General features: G+C 37.5%; 1 protein-coding gene across 17 annotated transcripts in view; it reads left to right on the top strand.

Moving 5' to 3' along the window:
• TENM2 (teneurin transmembrane protein 2) overlaps positions 1 to 26,028 on the top strand; it is a 564,904-nt gene that overhangs the window by 330,396 nt on the left and 208,480 nt on the right. The window contains exon 1 of one of the 17 annotated variants that reach the window (XM_072348386.1): positions 9,175 to 9,296. The exons of the other annotated variants lie outside the window; for them this stretch is intronic. Coding sequence (XP_072204487.1) covers positions 9,221 to 9,296 — 76 coding nt within the window. The 5' untranslated portion in view covers positions 9,175 to 9,220. Of the gene's footprint in view, positions 1 to 9,174; positions 9,297 to 26,028 lie in introns of those variants that run through there. 17 annotated transcript variants of the gene reach the window in all.

Raw genomic sequence — 26,028 nt, 5'->3', positions numbered from 1 at the left:
AACAAGGAAAATGTGCAGAAGGGCAGTCAAGCTGAAATGAGAGCAATTGGAGGCAATATGTGCCTACATCTGCCTTTGGTGTGTGTTCTCATTCAGGAATTCTGGTTGTTTTTTTTTAGCTTTCAATTTTAAACAACCTCTCTCATTTTTGTGGTAGTGCCAAGGGAAAAGCAACCTGTGTTATTAGAATGGAAATCTGTAAATACTGAGATACCCTTTGGCTTTGGCAGACAACTAATTCACACATATGCAAAACAGTAACGGCATCATTTTCCTTAAAGCCACTGACATATAGGAAAAATACAGCCTTTGCAGTAAAGATTTTGGAGAAATAAAGGGAAAAACAGGCAAATGGATTAACATACAAAAGTTATTTTTAAGTAGCATTTTGAACTAATTCTAGTCAAAGCATAAGATCACATTCATTTACAATAGCCTAAGAGCTTTATAGGGCTAATTAGAATTATCCTTAGTCTATAGCCTGACTTGGTATTGCAAAATGGAATCAGAGTCCATCTTCCCTGCACTTCCTAGGAAGACCAATTTTGCTCTGTATGTTGGTTTTTGTCTTTGCTGTCATTCGTGTTTTTATGTTGCTCATTGTTTCTGTTTCATCCATTACAACTTCTATTTCATGTAGATATTTGCATATGCAAACACTCTTTTGGAACAGCAGATCCTGAAAGGGTCAGTCACATGTATGTATATCCATGTCAGTGAAGTGGCAAATTTGAGGCTTTTATAAAAATCCTCCTGTTTTCTTCTGCAATGCAAAACTGAAGACATGGAGGCATCAGGAGACAATTGGTATTAATATTTTTAAATACATATATACATATATATGTGTGTGTGTGTCAGAATATCTCTAAACAGATGAGAAAATTACTCCAGTACTTGAGTGTAAGTGGTTAAACTATAGCATAACCTGTTTTTTATCTAGTGCTGTCATCTTAAATCTAGATTAAAGTTTTGTTTCCTTTTTTCTTTCTGGGTACCTCAGTGAATAAAATACTTTCAGTTGCATGGCAGCCAAAATCTGGCACGTTAAAATTTACAGATGGTAAAAGGCATGTCTTTTCATCTGCCAGTGTGTGATTCAGATAGCACAAGCAGACTTCAATCCACTTGACCTCAATAGTGTTGGCACAGCCTTCTTTCCCAGTCTATTCCCAAGCTTGTTTGATGAAGCAAAGCCAGTGATGCTTCTGTGTGAAGGGGGAAAGTAGCGTTTAGATCCAAGGCAATTGAAAATACATGAGAAGTATTTATAGAAAAGTTTAATTTTTGTGTACATCCAGCTGAGTTCTGTGGAGCACTAGCAATGAAAGTGGAGTAGTTTGAAGTACTGTCTTTTTTAGAAGATAATACTAGCTTCTAAATTTGTCAAAATCTGAGAGCAGATACACTCCAATGGATAGAACATCTTTGTGCCAACAAATTGAGTCAAGATTTTAGAGCTAAACCCGTAAAAATATCAAATTATATAATTAGTGTTGGCAGGTTGTGGAAGGTATATATAGTCCTAGAAGAGTAAGCGGGCTGATACAATATCTTATTATGAAGCTACAATCTTTTTTTTTTTTTTTTTTTTTTTTTTTTTGTTACTATTTTTTAAGTAATGAACACAATGCACACTTTGTATCATGATCTGCTTAACTCTGCTGGCGGTACAGAGCTTTCTTTCATGTGTTTGTTTAGAAAATGTGTGTTCTTAAGAAGCACCGAAGGGTGAGCATGTGGGCTGTATTTTCTTTCAAAAGACTCTACACACCGTAATACATTCTCAGCAGCCTTAGAAAAGTTCTTTTCACAGAGCTCAATTCTTTTCCTAAGAAATGCACAATCTCTACGGTCTGGCATCCAGATTTGTGTTAAGGAATTGAGATTTCTAAGATGTTGACTTTCATTTGATGGAGCCCAACAGGGTGCTGGTCTCACGTAGAGCAGTAGTGCTCAAAATGTGAGAATCAGCACGTCACATAAAAATTCAAAGGTACTTATTATACCTCCTGTAAGATTTTGATTAGTTTAATTATAAATCTTTCTCTTTCTGATTTTTACTAACTTGCTTATGACCTGATTGCAGCTCACCATTAGTGTATGTAATACAGTCATATTTTGCACTCCACCTTTTGAGAACTACTTTTGTGGGATCTGTCTGCTTGCTTTTGAGGCAGGTAAACATGCTGGTGATCTGCTTTGTTTTTCTCGTTGTTGCATAAAAATCTCTGTAATAATATTGTTGTTTCACTAAATCAGAGGTGTGCCTGAGTGGCAGTAGGATATCGAGCAGGAAATCCTGAAATAAGGCTGTGAAGCACTATAGGAAGATATCGCTAGACTGAATTTTGAAAGGTAAAAGCAAGAAGAGTCTTGGTTATGTGGAATTTAGGGCAGGAGCCCCAGTTCAGGCTGATTCCTCCATTTTTAGAGTTCCTTAGATAGAAGTGTTCTCCATCATCATGCCAAATAGCATCTGCCTTCCTGCTTCTCTTCTTACATTGAAGGATGGTGTTGATTATTGATTCTCCCCTGCACTCTCTGAGCAGAGTACTTGTTGCCACCTGCTTTTACACAGTCCTGAGGCAAGCAATTCTGTTCTTTATGGCAGAGTTGGATAAGGTCAAACCATTTAGGCATAGGTTGGAAAAACTCTGATAAAAATGAAATTTTGTAATTCCAGTAATTATGAGCCTTGTCAGTAATTGCACATTAACTGCTTGGGTTTTTTGTTTGGTTGGTTTTTGTTGTAATTTCCCCCTTTCTTTTGTAAACTTCTTAGAATTCAGATATTGCCTTCACATGGGCTATTTAGGTATACTCTGAATGTAGTTTGTGGTTATATATATTTTCTGCTGAGAGCTGAGACTTAGCAAATCAGCTACCTGCTGTTCACAGTAGTACAGACTGCTGCTTGGTATCTTTCTTCCTTGTAAAAACTATGTATTTCTATGGTAAGACTTGATGACAGTGGTGCTGGGTATGCTCTGGTTTCCATAGGGTTTTCAAAGAGGAGGTTCTAACTGGAATAACTGGGGAATGTGGATGTAGAAGAAAAATCAGGTTGTGTCCTGCATGCCATCAGCTTACATCTCAAAGCTGTAGCAAAAGAGAAGAAACAAAACTGTTAACATTAAGCATCAACACTTTTGATTTCTTTATTTTGTTAGTAACAATTTTTCACTTTAGAAGCTCAAGTTTTCCCCGAGTAAACCATTCCAATGCAATAAGCAGCAGCGAATCCACATCAATGGTGGCAGCCTTTCAATTCTGACTGCCTAGTAGTACTAGTATTATAAGTAAGTGATGTCTGTTTTAGCTTGTGGAAGGTTTAGCCAAATGTACTTTTAAATCTACCATGAATCCATTGTGGTATGCAATAATGACAGGGATGCATTTTCCTAAATGTTTCTGAAAGGTTTGAGAGAAACAGTTTGTGGTGGAGAACCACTCTGCAGTCCTCATCAAGGGCAGCTGTACATCTGTGCAGGATCCCTGAAGCAGGGAGGGGCATAGGTGAGGTATTGCTCCTGCAGCTTTCACAACACCACACTAGGTCTCATCTTCAGAGATATGGTGCTGAAGTCAGGCAAGCTTCTGCATGGCAAATGAGTATTTGCCTGAATAAAAGTATTGATTATATTGTGGTGATGAGATTCAGTGCTTAGGCTGATTTGGTGTGAAACTTCTGTGCCTTGTACTCCTCTGTCTTAATACTGGCTGGTTGCATCATTTAACAGTAAGTAGTTGAAGAAGATCATAAATCTATGAAAACATGAACTTTGTAGATCATCCCATAGCTACCACATGTGAATGAAGCAGGCAGAAACTGTGAACTGGAATTCTTCCATTTATTTGTGGAACTAAAGGGAGCAGCATGGCAAAAGGGTTGCATTCTTGCAGCCACGTGTAAGTTAATTTCCATGATTTACTCTCTTTGACAAGGCATATGAATCCTAGGTAAAATTCTTTTTCTATACTTTTTCTCCCTTGTAGCAAAGCTTTTGTCTTATGCTTTAAGAGGCTGAAGTTGCTGGAGACTGGAAAACATTTCTTGGAAAGAATAGCTATATGTTTATCTTGTTCATACACTCCTTTCCAGATACACTTGTTGATGTGGAGGACAAAGATACAGAGCTGATGTAGTGTTTGGAAAGTTCCAGTGTTTGTATAATACCGTGCCAGTTGTGAATATTCTGTCTTTTCCACTTTTTTAGTTTTTTAGTTTTTTTTTTTTCTGTTGTTTTCCATTTTCTCACATTCACTAAATGTTTTCTCATCTTCCTCACAGAAACATTCTGCTTTTCACAATGCAGCATTAGACATTCACCTCATTTCTTGAGAGATGTTTATAGGCATCATTCTAAGCCAAGCCTGGGAGTCTGTGTTGTAGTAATAGCTTTGTTCCCCGAAGATTCAGTGCTGTCAGCCTATTGAGAGTGAGATGAGATTGCTTGTGGCTCTGTGTCTGTAAGGAAGTCAAAGATAAAGAACTCACTAGGATGATGTGAAAGGAGAAAAGAAAGGAAATGAAAAGAAGGGAAGAAAGGAAAAATTTCAATTGTAATTTCACAAAGTGGATACCGTGCAAGAAAGAAGAGGTTTTTTTTAAAAAGGAACAAATAACCTATTGAAGATAGAGTTGCTTCTTCAGGGAACAAGTCCGGTGGTAGCTGTGATAGCGCACTGAAAGTGGTTGGTAACCATTTGTGACAATTAGACAGAAGATCTCATAGAGTGGGGCTAAAAAATAGATAATCTCCAAATCTGTCAGAGCCTCTAAGGAGTATCTGGGAAAAGGGGACAGGAGTTAAACTTGCTGCCAATAATGTTTTTATTCAGAGATAATCCAGAATCCCTTCTGTCCCCTGATTACATTAAAGGACTCGTAAAAGAAATTAACATGTAGACTATTTTTTTAAGTCATTGGAAGTTGCAGCATCTAATTACCCTTTATGTAATAGCTGGAAGCCACCAGATAAACTAAATTGTTGATGCCCAAGGATAGTTTAAAATACATTGGTAGAAGTTTGTTTTAAAATTAATAAATAAATTGTTTTTAAAATATATGGATAACCCTTCAAAATGAGCACACACCGAACTATTCAGTTGCTGATTCTGTTTGCCTTCTTGTTACTGTTCATTCTTGTGTTTATCTTGTTCTGCTGAATTAGGACTGATGCCATGTCAAAGTGGACTGCTTCTTTTATAGGAAAAGGAAAAAAAAATGAGTTTGATAATCTGATAGCAGGAATTGATAAAATGAAATGATTGATCATTTGGGTCAAAATGATTCAGTCCAGTGCCATCTGTTACCTCAAATGTGATAAGTGTAGTATTGTCTTGCTTTCAGTTAGCTGTGTCACTATGTTACAGTAAGCCTTAACTATTCCAGACTGAAAGGAGAAACAGACATCTAATAAAAGCATAAATTAAAAAGGTAACTGAAATGATAGAATATATCTTCATCTGATTTTTTTTTTTAATTTATTTTTTTGTTTTCTTTCTATATTCTTCATCTATTTTCTGGCTTTCCATAGCATTTTTATTATGGAAGTGTGGATTTCCAGAATAGGTTACATACCATTTTGTTATTGTCATTCTAAAGAACAACTTATCACCTCAGTGCATATAAATACTACTTTTAAAACTACATACAGTTTTTTCATGTTTTGATTAGTGTTACTGTTGTCCTTGTTAATTGAAACATTTAAGTATAATCAACATAAATCCCAGGTTGGACGGTAGGTAAAGCATTGAATGTGCCAATCAAATTCACCTAGTAGTTTCCATTTCTTCTTTATTCAAAACATTTTATCATTTAGATTTCTATGTAGTACAGTACAATCAGGTGGATATGATATGCAAAGATTAAGGTGTATGCCTGGAAGTCTAAAGACAAGATTTTCTACCCATGATTCTCTGTGTGTTGATCGTGATTGCTATTAATGACATGATATATGTAGGGACTGGAAAATGATGCTGCTCAGTGCCAGCAGACACGATGCTTCCTGTTAGGTAAACATATTTTGTATTTTGTATGTGTATGAAGCTAGTTTTTAGGTTAAGTCAGGCTGCCGAAGCCTACTGGTATGGTAAGAGCCTCTGAGACTCCAGCAGGTAGCTGGAGTAGAGCCTTTTCTGGGTCTTGGGTTGGGCACTTCCTATCATCATGTTATTGTAAAAAAGAGCTATGAACACTTCAGTACTTAGGTGAGATATGTAAGCAGCAGTGGGAGAAGGGTAAGTGGCAAAAGCCACTGTTCTTGACTAGCAGGAAATGTTAGTTGTCCATTAACTAGATTTTCTGTTGTTTAATAAGCAGAATACATTCAAAGGAGTTAGAACTTCTGAAACTAAAATGATGAATAGTATGATGGAGTTAAGTAGCTCTTGAGACAGATCTTATTTGTGATTGCTTGTTCTTCCAGCTCATTCCTTCATTAGTGGAAAACTAGGAGATGCCTAGTAATGCCTGATGGTTAACATTTGTTGTAACACTTAATGTAAGGCACTTCATGAGTTAATATTTGCATACTGTAGCTCAGTTCATGAAATTGTTTGATTGGTTTTTGCTTCTCTGTGTTTTTCTTGTGTTCATGTGATTTCTCACACTACTGAGCATCCAAGTGGCAGAATGCTAATAGAAGATTCCCACTCACATCTCTAAATTATATATATCCTATGTATCCTATGTATTCTATATTCTTATGTATCCTATGTCCTATAATATCCTATATTATAAGTATGTCCTACATTTGTAATAGCACATATGAAAGAGGTCCAGAAATTTCATTACCTCAGGTTCTGAAGAACATCTCCAGCCTTTATAAGCTAGGTAGGCGTAACCAAGTTTAGTGGTTGTTCAGTGAAATGCTGGTGGATGTTGTGGAGAATGGTGGTAGTGTGTCGTTTATGTTGAAAAGAATGTTGCAAGGATAGTCTCTTGCCTTATTCCTTGTCTGCTATATCATTTGTGTGTATTAGTGAAGTAGCTCAAAAACACCTAAGTGAACTGTAGGACATTAAGATTCCTCATTCAAGAGCTAAGGAATAAGAATGTATGTAAGCATTGGATTTTATGTACATATATACCTATAAATATATTTAGACCATAACTCCCTGAGAGTGTTGAGACTCCTGTAGCTTCCATCTTGGCATGGGATTTTTGTGTCATCTTGACTTTGTAATGGCAATTAAGGCTCAGGCTCACCAATGTTTCCAACCGTGTGTTCTTTTCACCTTATGACCTTGAGACTTGTTACATTATTTATTCATCCTGTATACAGTGTTAAGTGCTTTTCTGTGTCTGATCCCTGCCCTGATGAGTTTGGAGGCTACATGAGACATGCAAGGGAAGAGGACAGGCTTATAAAATGGCTATAAAAGTATATAATGCATTTTCAATTTCATAAAAGATACGTCAAGGTTTTGTGTTGGGTTTTGTTTGTTTGTTTTTCCTATTTCTTTGTTTTCTGTGGATTTTTATTTATTTATTTATTTATTATTATTATTATTATTATTTATTGCAAAACATCACTGTTAGTACATCCAGCATCTGGCAGTAGAAGCCAGGTATGAGGTTTAAGAGAAATGATTTATCTTTTGAATGGATATGACCTCACTACATACAGCTCTGTTTCATTAGTGTGCAGGTGATTGGTCCTTTTTTTTAACCTTGGTGCTTTCACAACCTGTATACAAAGTTCTGGAGCTTAAGGAATGCTTTTATTCTCTAATGCTTTCACTATTCAGCAGCTAACAACACGAGTTATGCATACTAAAGCTTGTGCAAACTAGACAGTCTCACTTCACACTTACGAAACACAGACAAGTGTCTGAACAGCATAAACAAGAAGACAACATGCCAAACATGGGCAATATCTTGTTTTCTGTGGGAATGGTAGAGAAATGGAAGAACAGAGTGAGGGATTAGTTGCGAATGACTGAGATCCAGGGGAAGAAATGAGTATTCAGTTTTCTCCGAAGATACGCAGAACTTACTTTCTGCAGAGCTGAGCAATACCAGCTTCATCATTAGGAACTGCACTTACAGCGTTGACAAAGAACTTGTGTTGTATTCCTTGTTTTAAATATTCTTATGAATATTAAGTCAATACTGATCTTTTTGAGTTGGACTAATAGAAATATATCACAGTGCTTTCAGTTATCAGGACTCAGTGAAAGGCAGTTAAATTCAACTTAGTATTTTCTACTGGTCAGAAGGCCAAAATAGGATTTCATTAGTATTAAAATAGAACAGAATCCTAATTATTATTTGTTAAGCCTAGAACAGTAATCATGCTAATACATTTTTTAAGATGTGAAAGCATAGTCGTCTGTGAGTTAGTAATTACTAGTGTCATATTTGCACACTGTCTGTGATGGTATGTTCAGAGCTGTACACACGTAGAAGCTATGTCACTAGAGCAAGGAACTTGCTTGAATGAGAAGATTTTGTATGTGTATTAGGAAGATTTTCAGAAAAGTCAGTAGAGGGAGACAGGAATATAAAGGCAGTAAGGATTCCCGCACCAAAGGTAAGAGAAGTGGGGAAGAAAAAGATGGTAGGAGAGAATAAGTCCATAGAAGCAAAGTAAAATGCAAACATTAGCCTATGAGAAGGTTGAAAAATACTGTGATAGTAATGCAGAGTGCAGGTTTTTCTTCCATAGATCAGTAGTGGGGATGTAGGCATGCAGGTCAGATGTATCTCAGGGAGCAACTTTCAGGGTCTAGTAATCTTTGCTGTCACTCCTCTCTAAACACCATTGTTCATCTAAACCAAAGCAGTAGTTAACTACATGCTGCTGGCATTTAAAATAGAAAGATTATCAGAAAATCTTAAGCTAAGAACTGAAAAAGATTGACAAGTGCAAAAGCACACGTCATTCAGGATTCGTTCCTCTAGGCATTCAATCATAAAAAAAAAAAAAAAAATCCTATTTGCTATAAAAAGAATGAGATGTAAGTTGACAATATGAAGACAAGAAGTGGCATGGATAAGCAAAACAAGTGAATCCCAAATTACAAAGGTGCATATAGAAGTCAATAGCAAGATCATGAGGTAGTGCGTAAGTATATCTGTACATTAGAACATTAGAACATTAGAAGCCAAGAATGTATTTGTTTATTTATTTTTAATAGCACTGTGAGTCTCCTTGAAAACGGATATAGAAAAGCACTTAATCTAAGGGAAGGGGCCCTCAGGACTTTCCATATGAATGCTGAAAGGCCATACCTAGGAAGAAATGCCTATGAAGAACTGACTGGAACAAGTCTGAAAGGGAGGACAGGTTGGTAAGATTCATTGCACCTGAATCTCCTACCTAGTGCAATCTGTGGCTGGATCAAATGATTTTGTATTTCAGTACTGTAATTGATTTGATCTGAAGTAACAGCAGTTGAATAGAAGTTGCATCCTGTCATCGAAAGCAGTGGCCTTGTCATCCTTTTGCTTGTCATTGTCTGTGAGCTTCTTTGAAAGTAATCAGGAGTATGCTGGAATGTCAGGTGGTAAATTATAGAGTAACGAGAAAGTAGCATATGATAGATCTGCACTATTAAGCAAGGAGACTATAAAAGCAGGTAAAGGAGTCCATTTTCTGCCATTGAATCTCTAGGCAGGAAGAAGACAAAATGAAGTCTGTACTTCTAACCATCTGACTGGGATGAGGCTTTGACTGCTATGTGTCAAGGAAGATGAGAGACTTCTGTGCGAGTAGAAAGTACTATAAATATGGTTTATAATAGTCCATAGATTAAGTTACTAATCATACAAAGGTTGCATGTTAGATGCTGCAAATTGCCAATTCTTGGAATCCATGGAAGTCTTTACTTTAGCTTTGAGTTGTGTTTGAACTGCTTCAAGATGTAGATAGGAAAGGGAAGCTTTCTGTAGCGGTGACCTTAACTTTTTTAAGCAGTCTGTACTATCAAGATGGTTTTGCATGTTACCAAAATATTTTTTTCATTCCTCCAAAAGTTGAGGTGGTTTAGGCTGGAGAATCTTCTGCTGCTTGATTTTTGAAGGGCAAAGGTTAAAAGCCCTGGTATAAATGGCTTTCAGTGGCCAGCTCCAGTCCGCTTCTCTATTTCCTCGAGCTAAAGCAACTGAAACTCAAGAGCTGAAGTTAATAAGTTCTAAGCATATCAAATCTTTAACGCTTTTCCATAACTTTACCTACAGTGCCACTAAAGATTCCGTGTATGACTGTGAACACCTCAGGGAAAGCATTTTGGGTAAACTCAGTGTATATTTCTGATGGTCACATTTTGAGTGTACTACCTCGTAGGGAAATGCACACCCTGAGTTTTTATTAGGACTTTATGACAGGATCTTTGAAGAAGTAGGTAGATCTGCTTTTTGATACCTTAATGTTTTTCTGCTGAAGAAGTCTCTATATAACAGGGCTTTAAGTGACTGCAGTGCTCAGTAAGGCTTGTCAGAAAGCTCATTGAAAAAGGGTTGAACTTTATTGGTTAAAACCATCTAATCCAAATGCAAATATGGAATCATAGCATAGAATGACTGGGGTTGGTAGGGACCTTAAATATCATCTATTTGCAACATGTTTCACTGCTTCTCTTAGAATTACTCAGTGTAGGAAAAATAAAAATAAAATCCCTAGGTTTTTGTTTTGTTTTGTTTTTTCTAAAGCTCTGGCACTAATAGTACAACTCCTAATGAGCATATTGCCTTTAGTACTTTAAAAGGGACTTTATTCCTGGGGGACACTTTCCTGTATCAATTCATTTACCTCTTATATGTTTCTAAAGACTCCTTGCCATATGTGCTAATTGTGTTGTAAATCTAATACTGAAATCATGTCATCTCATCACTTGTGCTACTCCCTCATATGAGGAAAATAAGGAGGAGCTGCAGAAAGGTTGTAATGCTTCTGATTACATTCATTACAGTAACTGTTTTCCTGCATTGTCTGCTCAGTGTAAGTATGGCTGTGACCATATCTTTCTGTGTTTTACAGCCTTGAACATGTTTGTTTTTAATATACCTCTTACCAGCTAGGAGTCAGCTTTTGAGTGTAAGACATTTCACAGACAAGATTTTGTTTGGCTGTGTAATGAAATCAAATAACGCGGCAGTGGAAATAATAAAGTTTAATGCATTCTTTGAAAACTGGAGGTAATGGAGGAACAGTTATTTGCTGTCAACTGCTATTGCTGTAGGAAAATCCACTTTTCTCAGTTATTTTTTCTAGTATGTGTATATGCATTTATGAAGTAATAGACACAGTTCTGAAATCTGGTGTGACATTGTCAGCAAAACTAAAGTGTTACCAAATGATGCAGCATTACAAGGTTAGGACTGGTCAGCTCTTCGTTATGCCTCCAGGTCATTTTGTGTCTTTGGTTATACACAAAGTCTTGTTTCTTTGTATGCAAAACTAAAGCAGTAAAATGTACATACTAGAAAGATACAGAAATAGAATCGCTTGAAAGACTTTCAAAGCAGAAGAATGGTAACAGCTTCCGTACCAGTGAAGCTAAAGAATCATTCTGCTGCAATCGTTTGGCTGAGGAAAGAAAAATATTTTTTCTTTTTTAAAGAGGGAAAAGCAATTCTGCTTTCTGAGTAGAGTTGATTGGCAAATTATGAAGCTTAGAGAGTTAGATGTGCTTTTGAATAGTACTGTACAATGTATACCTTCATATATATTCCATGAATGCCACTACTAATCTGTACTTCTGATATTAACTAGTAGAGTGTAAACTGTGAAGAACTACTAAAAAAAAAAAACAAAACAATCTAAGGAACTTAATTGTTCTCATTTTTACACATAAGCACCCCTCTTCATGATCTTTAGGGACTTTTCATGTCTAGGATGAGATGGAACTCGTGATAGAGCAGTAGAGTCATCGGGGGTTTGGAACTTAGTGATGATAGATTTTGTTCATAAAGCCTGTTTCTGTTGGCAGGTTTTGTGGCAGATATGTTGGCTTTGTTACATTTTGACCATAAAACACAGATAATTGGTAGGTAATTAGGGAAATGCAATAATTTGAAAGCAATGTGCAAAGCAACTATTGTGATAGTCATATTAGTACTGTTGTGATGCTGCATACTTAAACTACAAAACTGACACTTATGTACCTTTGAGTTGCCGCATAGCGTTCATCATCCAACTTATATTTGATTTTCAAATACTCCTACTTTTGTACTTTAAGTGCTTTCTGATTCATGAGAGAGAGGGTAGCATGAATAGGTATTACATGGAAAGGCATCTGTGTGGCTCTTCTTTCTTTTAATTAAAGATCAGAAAATAAAAAATAAAAATAAAGCTCCAGTTCCCTTTGGCAGTGGCATATCAGTGAAATGACTTCTTTGTTATTTTAACTGATATTGTATGTTTATAGAATAATAGAGATGCTCTAAGCTCTCTGCAGCTGTTTAGTACCCTTACCACTGTAGAAATCAGTAGTGGAGCATCACCATATGGATTTTCAACATGTTTTAAAATTGGAACCTTGGTCTGTCAAGTTACTTAACTACCTACAAGAAGACCATTAGAAAGCCAAATATGGGTCAATTTTCTTTTTGCAAAGAGTGTCTAAATAATAAAAAAAATACTAGATGCCATAAGCAGAAAATGATATTTCATTGGAGGTCCCAGATACATTCTGTGTCCTCTTCAGGGTCAAGAATGCTTGAAGGAGAGTTTTAATGGTTGGATTTTTAAGACTTGCCTTACACATGCATACATATGCACCATTTTTACTTGCTCTCGCTCTTGTCAATAAGCTTTCACCACATTAATCCAATAGCATTGAAGTTGCCCAGTGAGAAATTGAAAGCTTATTTATCTCACTCTGAGCAAAAAATTATTGACTCCTTGTAAACCAGCTCTTTAGCTGCTGACTGATTTGGAACTGCAGATATTTGTTGCTAAAAATTAAAAAATTAATGTACATGTTTCTTCAAAGGGCACATCAAATTCTATTGCTTTCAGGAATTAAACAGTGCTGTTAAATTTGGAATAATTTATGCTTCAAATCGTGGCTGTTCATATAGTAGTGAGATTTTTTTGCCTGATAATTGTAATTGGAAAAATACCCCCAACCTGCAGAACTCTAAAAATTGATATTTCTGAGACCTGCAGCAGGTTGCTCATGGATCTCTGCTGAACCTTGAATGTACTGGGATGTGCGGTATTTTTTATGTGGTGTATGGATCACATACCCCACTCTCTGATCTGATGTGGTAATGTGAAGTTGCTGGGATGAGGGGAAGTGGTGATATCTTGGTAAGGCTGCAGATGGAAGTGTTGTGTGCAGGCTTTGCTTTCCCTGTTGTGCAGTATCTCTAAATGTTTACTGATATCACAAGATCCCAAATAATGCAAACACTTCAGCAGTCAATCAACAATAACAACAATAACCAGGATTTTCCTTCTTTGAAACCTTTCCTTCCCTAAAAAGAGTGTGGGGTGTTCTGTGTGAGAAGAGCACTTCTGTATTTGTGTTCGGTGGTTTGCAGAGGCATCTGGAGGAGCAGAGATCCTCATTTGAAGTTTTGAGAGGAATTTTGGGCCAGCAAAGTATGATTACTGTGGTGCTACTTTAATTTACTTCAGTCAGACTTACAGATATAGAATGAGATAAGTCTCAAGGATTGTAAGTAGCTGCAGAAATATTGCCGAGATAATTTATTGTTGCATCCTAATTAAAACTATAATTAACAAATAAACATTCTGCTAATAACATGATAACAAATTTTCTGAAAGGTAATATAATCAGGGCCCTGATTCTTATTCTTCTTACCCCTGATAGTAGTGTGTATCTCTTGGCATCAAGAAAACAACTCAGACTTGTTTTTAGATATTATTACAGTCAGAATCGGGATCAGAATTTCTCATTAGAGACTGGAAAGTTTCGAAAGCAACTGTTTATTTTCAACATCTTCTACGTTTCTAAGATGCTTTGTGATTCTAAGTGCACTGGGGCTTAGGGAGTATAAAGCAGAGTCATCAAATGTTTTGGCCTGTAGAAAATGTCTTCCAAAAGCTTTGTTGAGCAGAACATTCTGAAAGCGTGTGCCAGTGAAGGAGCTCCATCCTCCGGCTGTGTGGAACTTTGTCTTTGTGAAAGAAGTGACCCGGAGGAATTAAGAGGTGAGAGAAGGACATATTTTGGCTGGCAAAGTCAGGGCTTCATGTTTAATTAAAAACAAACAAAAAAAAACCCCAAAAAAACATTAAACTTTTCATCATGATCTATGATCTTGATGCTGTGTCAGTGCTGCATGTTGTTGGCAGCTCACCTGCTCTACAGGCTGAAAATGTATAGAAACATTTTGCTAAAAATGCCTTTTTTTTGTTACTGAGGAAAAAAGGAAACAGCAAAGACAGCAACAACAAAAACAACACATTAGGCATGCACTACTAGTCTAGCTAATTCTAGGGGTGCTATTAGCAGGCATTTAGGCAAATCTATTAACATTTAGCATCAGCACAAATGCGATTGCATTCCTACTTTTCATGTTTCTGGCAAAATATGCCTGGCCATTCAAGGGAGGAGAAGGACATTTAAACCATTTGTTAGGTAGTGCAGCCTAAATGGGGAAAGAAGTTGTAGTGAAAATGTGGAAATGAGGGGAGGGAAAAAAAAGAAAAAAAGAGAAGTACTCAGAACTATTGCTTGAAAAGCCAGCTTTCTTATTTGAACAGATCTTTAGTTGGCGTTTCTGTATATCGCCACTGATTTTATTCATGAAACAGTCTTCTGTATTTAACTGCTCAGTGTGTAGTCTTGGAATCGTGGAATGCTTCTGGAAAAGGTGTACTGAGGAATTTATTTATTTATGTATTTGAATTTTGGGAAAAAGCAAATAAAAACTGTCATGGAGTCCAACTGTTACCATTATTTTTCCAGCACTGAAGCTTGCCCCGTGCCTTTTCCTTCAGAGCTCACGCTTGCGGACAGTCCTTGTACATTTACTTTCACTAGAGTTGCAGTAGTTCTCTGATTAAAGAAAATAAGTCGTTATTCAGCTCCTCCTATTTTAAGAACTTGAGCTGTCTGGTGAGCAGTGTCAGTGTAGGCAGTCTGCAGCCACACCAGTATTTGTTCAATAAATAGGTTGTACTTGTTTGTTTAATTCCCTACCTTCTCTAGCCGTCACTTGTGTGCATTCTTTTTTGAGATAACGTCTTTGTTTTAGGAGAAGTGTCACATTTATATGGACTAGATACTGCATTATGGCAACATGTATTCTGTACTTAACATGAACACATTTAAGTGATTATTTATACAAATGTGTGAAAAGAAATTTGTCCTCTGCTTGTCTGCTGAGACTCAAATTCAGGATTCCAATGATTTAATTTGTATTTGTGGCAGCTTACATCCTGGCAGTGCTGAAACAGTGCTGGCTCTTGCAAGGAAAATGCACAACCATGAAATAAATGTCAGATTATTGGTTAAAGGAAAAATAGAGAGGGGGAAGAAAGCAAGAAAAAAATAAAATAAAGAAGAAAAAAGAGAAAACTGCCTTTAAATACTTAATTGTTCAATCAGGCATTAATCTTCTAAAATGAGCTGTTGTCATGTTAAGGGGAAATAAATAGTCTTACGGAATCTTTACGTGTCTTTCTCAAAATTAAGTGTTAGTCTTTAACACTAATGTTACCTTCCTGAGTTTCAAAGTATTCTACAACTTCTTCGCTAGCTTTTACATTTTTTATTTGAAATCCTGACAAATCTCGGTTTCTAGCATTGTGCTTGATGAAGTGCAAAGACTTCTAAGTGTTTGTAGTTAAGGTTCCCTGGAATACTCTCAATTCCTCTTCCCTCCCTTCCCCTCCTTTTCCCTTTGCTGTCCTTTTTTTCCCCTGAGGCATCTTTCACATGTGAGCTGGTTTTCTTCCAGCACGTCATAATGTACTTATAGCATGACAGAGACCGCAGACATTGAAACCCACCTTCGAACATGGCATTCAAGTGATGGCTGTTTAAAGAACCTTTAAAGAACTGGGAAGAGACATTAGGAAGAGTACTCATTACCTGAGAGCACAGTATGTGCATTCCTGCTCCTGCTGCTGAACCTGAGCACCCAGTTAACCTTCTGCATTTAGGCTAATTGTTGGCAGAGGAGCAGCAATTTGAATTATCGCAGCATCATAACAGCTATTAACTGCTTACCCAAACCTGCCTGTTATCTATTTGACATTTAAAAAATGTTTAAATAATGACTTTCCTATATTGGAACTCAGTGTTAAAAATCTCCTCTAAATGTAACCATGTCCTGGAAAACATAACATGAGCCAGCAGTGTGTCAGAACTGATCTCTATGAAGGCAGTTTCTGCCTTGGTGTATCAAAGGCAGATTTGAGTTTTATAGGCAGTAGCACCTTTACCAGTACAGCAGTGGAGCAGGTAACTGGTGTCCCCATATGTCCAGAGGGCAATATGGAGCTGGGATGGAAGCTTTCTTTAGTGTGCACTAGGACATTTAGCTGCATTTTGGAAACAGATGGAAGTATTCCTAATTCCGTACTAAGGAAGCAGTCTGTAATAGAAAAACAAGGTAATAGCTGCAGTACATCACACTTTAGGTAACTATCAAGAAGCAAGAGTAGCAGGCTAATGCAGAGAAGGGATCCCTTCATATCTTTTGACTTGCAGAAAAGCTCTGAGGGGTACGTTCCAGAACATATTGTGATTTTTCACTTCTTTGTATAAGTACTTAAATTCTAGTGTTGCAGTGTTAGAGGTGATTCACGCTGGAGGAGCAAACTGATCTGATTTAAATCGTGTAGTGAAAACTGTGCTGTATTTTATCAATGTAAATATTCTAATGTATGAATAATAATTATATGATTACTGGCTTCAGCTTTTCCTCAGTGTTATACCTGGAACATGGAATATAATGTCACTTTAATAATGAGAACTCCTTTCTGCCTGCTTTCCTTAGGCTAGCTGCAGTACCAAGTGCAGGCTAGCCACAGAGGAGAAATACAGGATGCCTTCTGTTAATACTGGGCATAGAATGGAATGGGTACTATAAATACTTGCAACAGTAATCATTTCTGCAGGAAGGATGCAGCAATTCATGCGTTTGTTAGTGAGTTTGGTATGTTAAACATTCTTGAGGGTATTGTTACTCTCAACAAAATTTTAATCAGGTCCTTCAGTGGGAATATTGAGTTTAGAAAGAAGTAGTTACTGGTTACAGCGTGGCTTCGTTAGTATACAGGAAAATCACTCATTCCGTGGTGATTAACATCTATTCACATCTTGGAATGCATTATGGGCTCTAAATTATCATAGAAATTAATGCAATCTTGTTAAATGGCTTAAAATATGGTAATAGATACAGCATACTAGCACCTGCAGCTCAAGGTACAAAAGTTATTAAAGTTCAATATAATTATATTTATTTTGCAAGCATCTAAGTGAGAGGGAGAATGAGAAACAAAGTTTAATGAAACCGAAAATGGCACTGAATTTGAAATGTTTAGCTTTTTTAGGAAATCTTTTATTTAATAAGTACATTGCCATTTCTGATGCACATGAAATACTTAGTAAAGTCCATTCTGAAGCTGTGTCAGAAGGATGGCACTCGTTCCACTGACTTCTTAGTAGTGAGGTCACTTGTCTGGGTGCTTTTGATTCACTCCCAGGTGAGTGGGGAGCAGGTAAAATGAACTTGTGGGCGACTGTAGTGCTTTGCTGATTTAGACACGATATATATGGATAAACAAGTAATTGATCTGATCTTCAGCTTCCATTCTTCAAGGAAATTAATGGAGCTAGTAATGAAATAGGAGTTTTTTTATTTGCTTTAAAAACAAACAAACAAACAAACAAAAAACTATCCCCAGTTTAAAATGTAATAAATAAAGAAAAACCTTTCTGTTGATTATTTATTGCATAATTAAGTAGATATTTGTTTTATTATCAAGATGTTTTAGTGAATGAATCCCTGCCTATCTTTATGGTGCTGAGATACCAACATCCAGTGTGATTGATGGTGATGTATAAAGTGGAGCCTGTGCAGCATGTTAAGTGTGGAGTTGGAATGCCAGGAAAGATTTACAGATAGCAGAAATTAGAAGAAAATGCTGTATTTTAAATGACAGACAGATGCTTGTTTACTAGGATTATAATGCTAATGGTAGTATTCTGTTCACAGTTCTGCATGCATAGCAGCTCCTTGAGGTCACAGGGAATGCTGGGAGACTTCAAACTTTCACTAGAAGCTTTTAGGTGTCTGTCAGTATCATGTGATGATCTTAATCATAGAATCATAGAACAGTTTGGTCTGGGAAGGGACCTTTAAGGTCATCAAGTTCCAACCTCCTGCTGTAGGCAGGGATGCCTCCCTCTAGCTCAGGTTGCTCACAGCCCCATCCAGCCTGGCCTTGAATGTTTCCAGAGGGGGACACCTACAACATCTCTGTGCAAACTGTTCCAGTGTCTCACCACTGTCACAAGAAATAATTTCTTCCTAATGTCTACTCTGAGTCTACCTTCTTCCAGTTTAAAACTGTTCCTCCTTGTCCTGTCTTTGCATGCCCTTCTAAATAGTCCCTCCCCAGCTTTCCTGTAGCCCCCCTTAATGAGGAAGAACAAAGTTTTCTAGCATAGGAATGCTTTTCCCCCCATTTGGAGTTAAGTAAAAAGGACTGCTTAGTCCTTGTGTGATATTCTTGTTTGCCTACAATACTTGAGGTTTACTTTACTGTTAAGCTCGGGATTATAGATAATTAGTGAAAGAGAAATTGGACTAAAAAAGAAGGGGTTAACAAAAGAAAACGAAAAAAGCACCACACAGAAAAGGAAGCCAATAAACAATATAAATATTAATTCATTCAAAAATAGGAGTAATGGTTTGCTAAAGCAAAATGACCAAATCCAATAACAAGCATTATGTCAAGGCAATAATAACAGTATTTGTATCTTGTTTAATTGGCTTTAACCTTCTCCTTCATGTGTGAACTATTAAAAAATTAAAGAGGAAAGTATTCAGTGAGACAGATTTATATTAGTTCATGGTTTGCACCGTTTTAATGAGGTCAAAGCAATAAAGAATCTCAACAGATCCTGATGTCTGGGTGATGAATGATTGTCTTCTATTGCTGATATTCAGTGTTGTGCTCAAGTATGATTGCTGTTGAAATATGAAGAATGAATTTCTTCAGATAGGAAGTCATTTTGAATGATTTTCTTAGGAATATGTATGCAAATGTTCGGGAATAAAAATGAAGTAACTTTGGTTTCCTCATTGGGGAAAGTTTGAAGTGGTTTGATTAGGGAAGAAAATTCAATTTACAGCAAATCAACTCGAATACTGGGTGTGAGTGTGTGTAATGTATGTATATATACGTGTGTGTGTATGCAGCAGTGCATCCACCAAGTCAGTGGATCTGTGATTATAACTAGTAAAGCTGTGTATAGAATTTGGTAATTAAAGTGCCATTTTCCTAATGCAGGGCTGTCCATGTGATAGACATGGTAGTTTGAGTGGAAGTGTAAATAGCAATTATTGCCAATTGATCTTTCATTAGTGACTTCATTTATTGAATACGATAGTTTCATTTTGTTGATATGTGCTTTGCATCGAGCTTCTTTTAGGCCTGAATTTTTCCATTAATACTTTCTGTCCAGTTTATTCCCATGAAAAATACCAAAGTATAAATTGGTAGCTGGCCAAGCAGCGAGACTCTCAGTTCTCATACACAAATGTTTTATAGTTTATTTAGTGAGCTTTGGGATGTCAAAATAGAACTGGTAAAGGCCTGTGTGATTGCTGACCATTCTCCTGTGGGAAGCTGAAGTTGCTTAAGAAAGCAGTACAGCTCCTTTTGCACTTAGAGGCACTGTGAGAAAATGCACTGCGAGATGCGACTCCTGTGTAGTCCCCTTCCTTTCATTAACAATATCCTCGCATCCCATTCCCAAGGAAAAATATTACTACGAAAATAAAATAGGTATTTTTGTGACAAACAGCTTCCTTGCAGGTTTGAAAGTTTTATTAACAGTTCTCATTTTTATGATACTTTTAAAATAGTGAATTATGAATGATGGAAAATACCCTCCAGCTTAATTGAGAGCCATTATGCCTAGTAATTGCCAGTGATTTCTGCAAACAGCCGTTGTTAGCTGGCCTATTAACATAATTTGAATTTTTTATTGCACTTCATAATTATCTGTTGGAGTTAACAAACAGGCCCATTTGCTGAAGTGTTTAAGAACAAAACCCCAAATGGACTGCATCATGATATATTATTACTGCTAAGTGACCTTGCTGGAACGGTTTTGTACATCAGGTTTTGATGGGGTCGTGACTTCTGCTGATAGAAGAGGAGTGTGGATTTCTACTTTTCATTTCAGTAAGCGTAGGTAAAACTGCATCTTTTAAAATTGTCTTTCATTCTTTCTTATGTATCCACTCAATTTAGATCGCAGTAGCACTGTAACGTGACCTCCTTGATAGCTGTAGAGAAACACTGTTTGTACCTTATGCGTTTAACACAATTCATCTGTTCATCATTGCAAGTCAGCAAAGACAGGAAAGACCCCTGCTTAGAATTTAAGGTTTTTAGATCAAGGCTTCTCTTCACTTCTAGGATTTTTAGGGAAAGCTGTCTCCTTATTCATCACTTTTTCTGTACTGCAATAAATATTAACAGGCCCTCCTAAATTCCGCATTTTACATGATTTTACATGTATTTTATGCAATTTCCATTTTACATGAAAATATCAGTTCCTACATTTACTATGATTACATATTCTGGTATTGGTTTCTTACTGCTTAGGTTGACATTTGCTGAAGAATTATTTTTAAATGACAATTGTTACTTCGTGGGTTTTGTTTTTTGCTTTTTCCGTTGATGAATTCTTCCATTTGATGTTACTGCAGCATGCTTCTGGCCCTCTTTGTTCCTTGCTTTGTTCTGACACATCCCATGCTGTTTGTTCTGTAGGTTGTGTTCCATTGCAGGATGGAGTGATGAAGGTAAGGCTGCCTGGTGCACATTGCCATTGCTCTCGGTAACAGTTGTGGAAGATGAAGGCAGCTGAGCTGAGCTCTGTCCCTGCTCACAGCCACAGCTGGTGTGGGGCACTTGGCTGGACTTGCTCAGAAGGTTCCTTTTTGTGTCTGCACAGGGAAGGTTGGGGCTTCTTCCTCTTCAAAACCAAACAATGCACAAAAAAATTATATGAGTATCATTAGGAAAACATAGTGGCAATGATTTGTCACTGTTAACCACATGGAGGATATGATACGGGTAAGGGAACATTTCCCTGTCTTGCAAACATGTCTACAGTTTATATGGAAGCATTTAAGCGGTTGTTCATAGCTTTGGAGAAGCCAGGGATGAGATTGCACTGCTGCTCTGAACTAATTCATGAAATGAAGCTGCTGTTGCTGCTGCTTAATGTACTTTTGTGCCTGTGAGGAAGATGTGTATGTATAATGCAAACAGCAACAGTTAACTGTCTTTTCTGACACGCATCCTTTCAAACTGCAATTCAGTGTCTTATTACTACTGTTTTTCCCAGCACATGATCACATACAGCACACCGTCATTTGTAACAGAAAAACCTCCAGTGACAGGAAAATCTCCTAGTTGTTCCTATTTCTGTCATTCTTCTTTGCAGAAATTGTTTTAAACAGGTTTTTCTTCCTTGAGCATTTAGACCTTGAGCCTTCAGGTAATCTCCTCAATTAGTCCCCGGGGCTGCAGAGAGACATGAAAGTGCAATTCCCTTAACAGCAGCTCAAATTACAGGTTCAGGTTAAAATTAAGGTGCAGGCTTTAAACAGTCTGTTATTGGGGAAAAAAAGAGAAAGGGGTAGGAAGAGGTAGAAGCCCCGGATTTCTGGTTTAAGGTAAGGAGAGTGAAATCGATGCCAGGCTTTTGGGGCAGATTGTAATTTGTACGTGGCAGGTGATGTGTCAGGCTCTGCACGCTGCTCCTTTGTCTGCACTGATCTAACACAATGTGTGTTCCCTGAAATCCTGTTGGCTCTGCAGGTCAGTCTTTGTAGGGCCCAGAGGGAATTCTGAGAACGTTTTGGGGCACAAAGGACCAGGAGGTAGGGCTGCAAAAAAAAAAAAAAGGAATGGTCTGATAAGTGTTTTGCCTTAGGCTGTTTGCATATTCACTTAGCTGTCAAATAATTTCACTCATCATCTTGTGCTTTCTCTGTGGCAGAAACATTTAACATTTCCCTTTACATTCATAATTAGAAAATGTGTACCAAGAAATTAGTGTGACTATTAGGAAAAAAAGATTAGTGATAAAAACACAGCCTTTGCTGTGAACAAAGAAGTTGTAGTTTATTTGTCCTAATTGATTTTATTTTGGATGCAAACCCTTTCCAATGAAGGAAGAGACCCTGCTCCAAATCTGCATTCCTGCCAGGAGTGTGCTGCAAGCTGAGAGCTTCTGCAGGGCCGAGGGGGCTGTAGGACTGCAGGGCTTTGGCTTTCTGTGCATGCCTTGGCCAGCAGCAAATGCAGTAGGCCCACAGCTTTCTGAGGATTAAAATGGTACTTTTTTTTTCTTCTTTTTTTAAATCAAGGATGCTTTAGCTGTGGTTTGACCCTGGTAGGCAGCTCAACTCTACCACAACAGCTCTCTCACTGCTCAAAGGACGAGGAGAAAATGCGATAGAAAAGGGCTCAAGGGTTGAGAGAAGGACAGGGAGATCATTCACCATCACAGGCAAAACAGACTCGGCATGGAGAGATTAATGTAATTTACTGCCTACTGCCAACAGATTAGGGCAGTGAGAACCTAAAAGCAGACTGCAGGCACCCTCCTCCCATCTCCTCCTTCCCTCCAGTGTGTGGTGCATGGTCAGTCCGTAGCATTTAATCTCTGCCGGAGCTGCTCTGCTTTGCTCTGCTGTGTCACAGGGCAGTGCTGGTCTCTGCTCGCTGAGGGCACCCTGCAGCCCTCTGCTCCCACACCCCTGCCGTGTAAGCGCAAACAGCAAGGTGGAAAGAATGAATGGGAATTTTCTATAACACAGAAGTGTGGAAATAGATGTTATGTGAATGTGGTCCTTTGGACATTAGTGTGGGAGGCTTTCTTTTTTGCTTTTTTCTTTTTAAAGACTATGAAAAAAATCACACATTGTCTGCTGCATTAGTGCTACACTAGCAATGCAGACTTGTTATACTGCTTGTACAATAATTCTTGTTGTGAGCTGCCAGCTATTGTTGAAGCACATACATCATACGCACATGAATCAGGCTGACTGGTTTTGCCTTGTGGGAAAGACCTTTCGTTACTTTTATCTTGCTGATCTTTCTTTCCCTTTGCAGTATCAGTGCAGAGTAACGCATACATCTTTCTTCTCATGAGTAATGGGAAATTTATTGCAAATATAACTCAAAGGATAACTCTTAAGGCTAAGACACCTTCTGTCCTGATGTATGTGTGCGCATGTGTGTACACATGTTTATAGAATACCAACACCTGTGGAATATGACTGTTTTTCACATACTACATGGATTTATTTCCTGTGCCCTGCAGCAGCATAAGGGGAGATCCTGAAATTGGGGATGACTTCAGCAGTGTTTCCTGCAGCAACCTACTGGGGAGGATAAGTAGCAAGGTTTTGTTCGCTTTTTGAGACTCATGTGCTTGTCAGCTTGCTTTCTTGGTTTTCTTGTTCTTTTTTTAAAGTATTTAACCTTTCTAGGATTAAAACAGTGTGCACTTTCTTGAAAAGGCAGTGAAACACAACATTTTTGAGTGTGATTGTGCATTATGTTAGCCAAAACTACTGCCATAGAGATGGCTTTTGAAGTGCCATACAGGACAGGACAGGTGATTGTATACAGCTTCAGTGATACGTTCTGTATTTTTCAGTCAGCAGTTGGCTATTATAGGTGCACTATGGACATTATCATACACATTGTGGATTAGGAAGATAATGGGTCTCATATTAAAGTACTAACAAATGAGTGAGGATGTTCTCATCAGGACATGTTGCAATGTGTTAACTGCAGGCAAATGTCAGATTTTTGTATCATGCATCCTTCTGATAACCTAAGCCCTTTTTATGCTCTAGTGACGGCTGTAAATTGTTGACCAGAGGAGCAAATGAATTTTTTTTTCTGTCTTCCAAAAGTTGTTTGTTTTCTAGTGCATCATACAGTATATAATGTATGGTAGCGAGCTCTTTTTGGAAAGGGAGGTGCCCAACACCCTCACATCATTCAGCATTAACAAGGGAACAGGAGTGAATGTACTTATTAATAAGAAGCATGAACAACTGAAGACTTACTCCCCTTACCTCCTTTTCTATGGAGTGGAAGGTGTCCTCTGGCTTATTACTTCTGGGATCTCAGGAATTGTCCTGACTTGCAGTTTCTTTTGTTGCTGTTGTATGCCATCAGATTTAGAGTATTTGGAGCAAATAAATAACAAGGTATAACTGAATTATTTGGCGGCATCAGCCCACACTGATTTAGCACATAAATGCAGGCCTCAAGTATTCACTGATGCTGTAAGTAAGAAGATTGTGATTTTATGCTCTGCTTTTGTGAATGCACATGTGGCTATTTTGCAATCCATAGCGAAACAAGAAACTGAAATGACTGTGCACAGCTTCTGGACATGGGACACTTACCACTGAACTGTTGGCTGGGAAAACTGATCTTACTTTCACTGGTGACATGTTAACTACAAATACAGCTTATCTCCTTTGAAGCAATGAAGTTCAGACAAGGATTTTTAGTGTGGGGGCCAGAATTCAAGCCAGGGAGAAAGAAAAGTCATCCCATTCTCCTTAATGTTTTCTGTCTCCTTTGATAGACTGAATATGGTTATATTCAGTTCATCCTCCCTGATCACTTAGTCCCTAATCCTTCAGCTGAGTTTAGTTATGACTTCTAACTTCAGCATGGCATTTGGGAAAAATAGAAAAAGTAGTATAAATGTAAATGTGAAAAGCTACAGCTCATTCTGTTTTTGAAACTGTTGGTGTGAAAAGATCTCAACAGTGTTTTATTTAAACAAGGTCTGCTTCAACCTTGATTGACTTGCAGTAAATTGCCTGGTACGAGAGGCAAAAGGAAGTGGATAGAAAAATGGCAATCAGCACCAAATGTTTCACATATTGATTGACAAGCACCAGAGATGTGCTGGAGTAAGATAAATTGGCTAACAGAGCCCATCTTGACAGCTCCTGAGATGGGAAAATTGTTCCTGTTAATTTGCTGCTGGGACCTTGTCATTTATGGGGATATATATTTGAGTGCCTTCTAATGGTGTAAACAAACTTTGGAATCCAAAGTAGCATATTTCAGCTTCAGTTGCTTTAATTCTTCTTTGTCCCTGTATTTCTGAGCTGTAGTTATAAAGTGCCTTAAGATCAAAAAGATGAGAGGAACTGTCATTATTTTAAAGATCCAGTTCGTGCTGCAGTACAGAATGGCACATCCAGGCTGTTCTGTAACCTGTTGGATTTTGCTGGCTTTTTTTCTTCACAGAAAAGTCTGGAATAGAGCCCTGCAATTGTTTTTAAGGGAAGCATATTTATCCCAATTTTTATTAATTCTTTCTGGCAAATTTAATTGTAGCTGTAATTAAAATATTTCTTACTTTTTTAACATGTCTAATTTTGTGCTTGCAAATGCCTTTTAATAAGGTTATAGGTTTTCTTAGTACTGCAAAGTGAAGCTCCCTTTTCTATGGAGTAGTCTTTCATCTCCGTGATTTCCTTTCATTAAAAGAAAATTTTATCTTTTTAATTTCCTGTACTGCTCTCCCAGAGTGCCAGTAATTATGGTGATACACGCCAGTGCTAAAATAGTGGTCTGATAGCTGTTGTGTTGGAATTCGCCTCTCTGAAAGCTTTTATTTTGGTTAAAATCTTCCCAGATGAAGTGGGATTTGAAATAAACCTTCTCATTTCAGAAATAATCATTTTTTAAGGATTTGTTTGTTTGTTTTGGATTTTTTTTTCCAGAAAAGTATGCAGATTGCAGTGCTCATACAAAGTGTGTCCCACAAACAGTAAATATTTTCCTTTCCTTCATAGTT

Source organism: Excalfactoria chinensis, chromosome 13 (genome assembly GCF_039878825.1).
Source record: "Excalfactoria chinensis isolate bCotChi1 chromosome 13, bCotChi1.hap2, whole genome shotgun sequence".
NCBI lineage: Eukaryota > Metazoa > Chordata > Aves > Galliformes > Phasianidae > Excalfactoria > Excalfactoria chinensis.
Note: the sequence above shows the minus strand (reverse complement) of the source record. Positions and strands in the feature narration are given on the sequence as shown.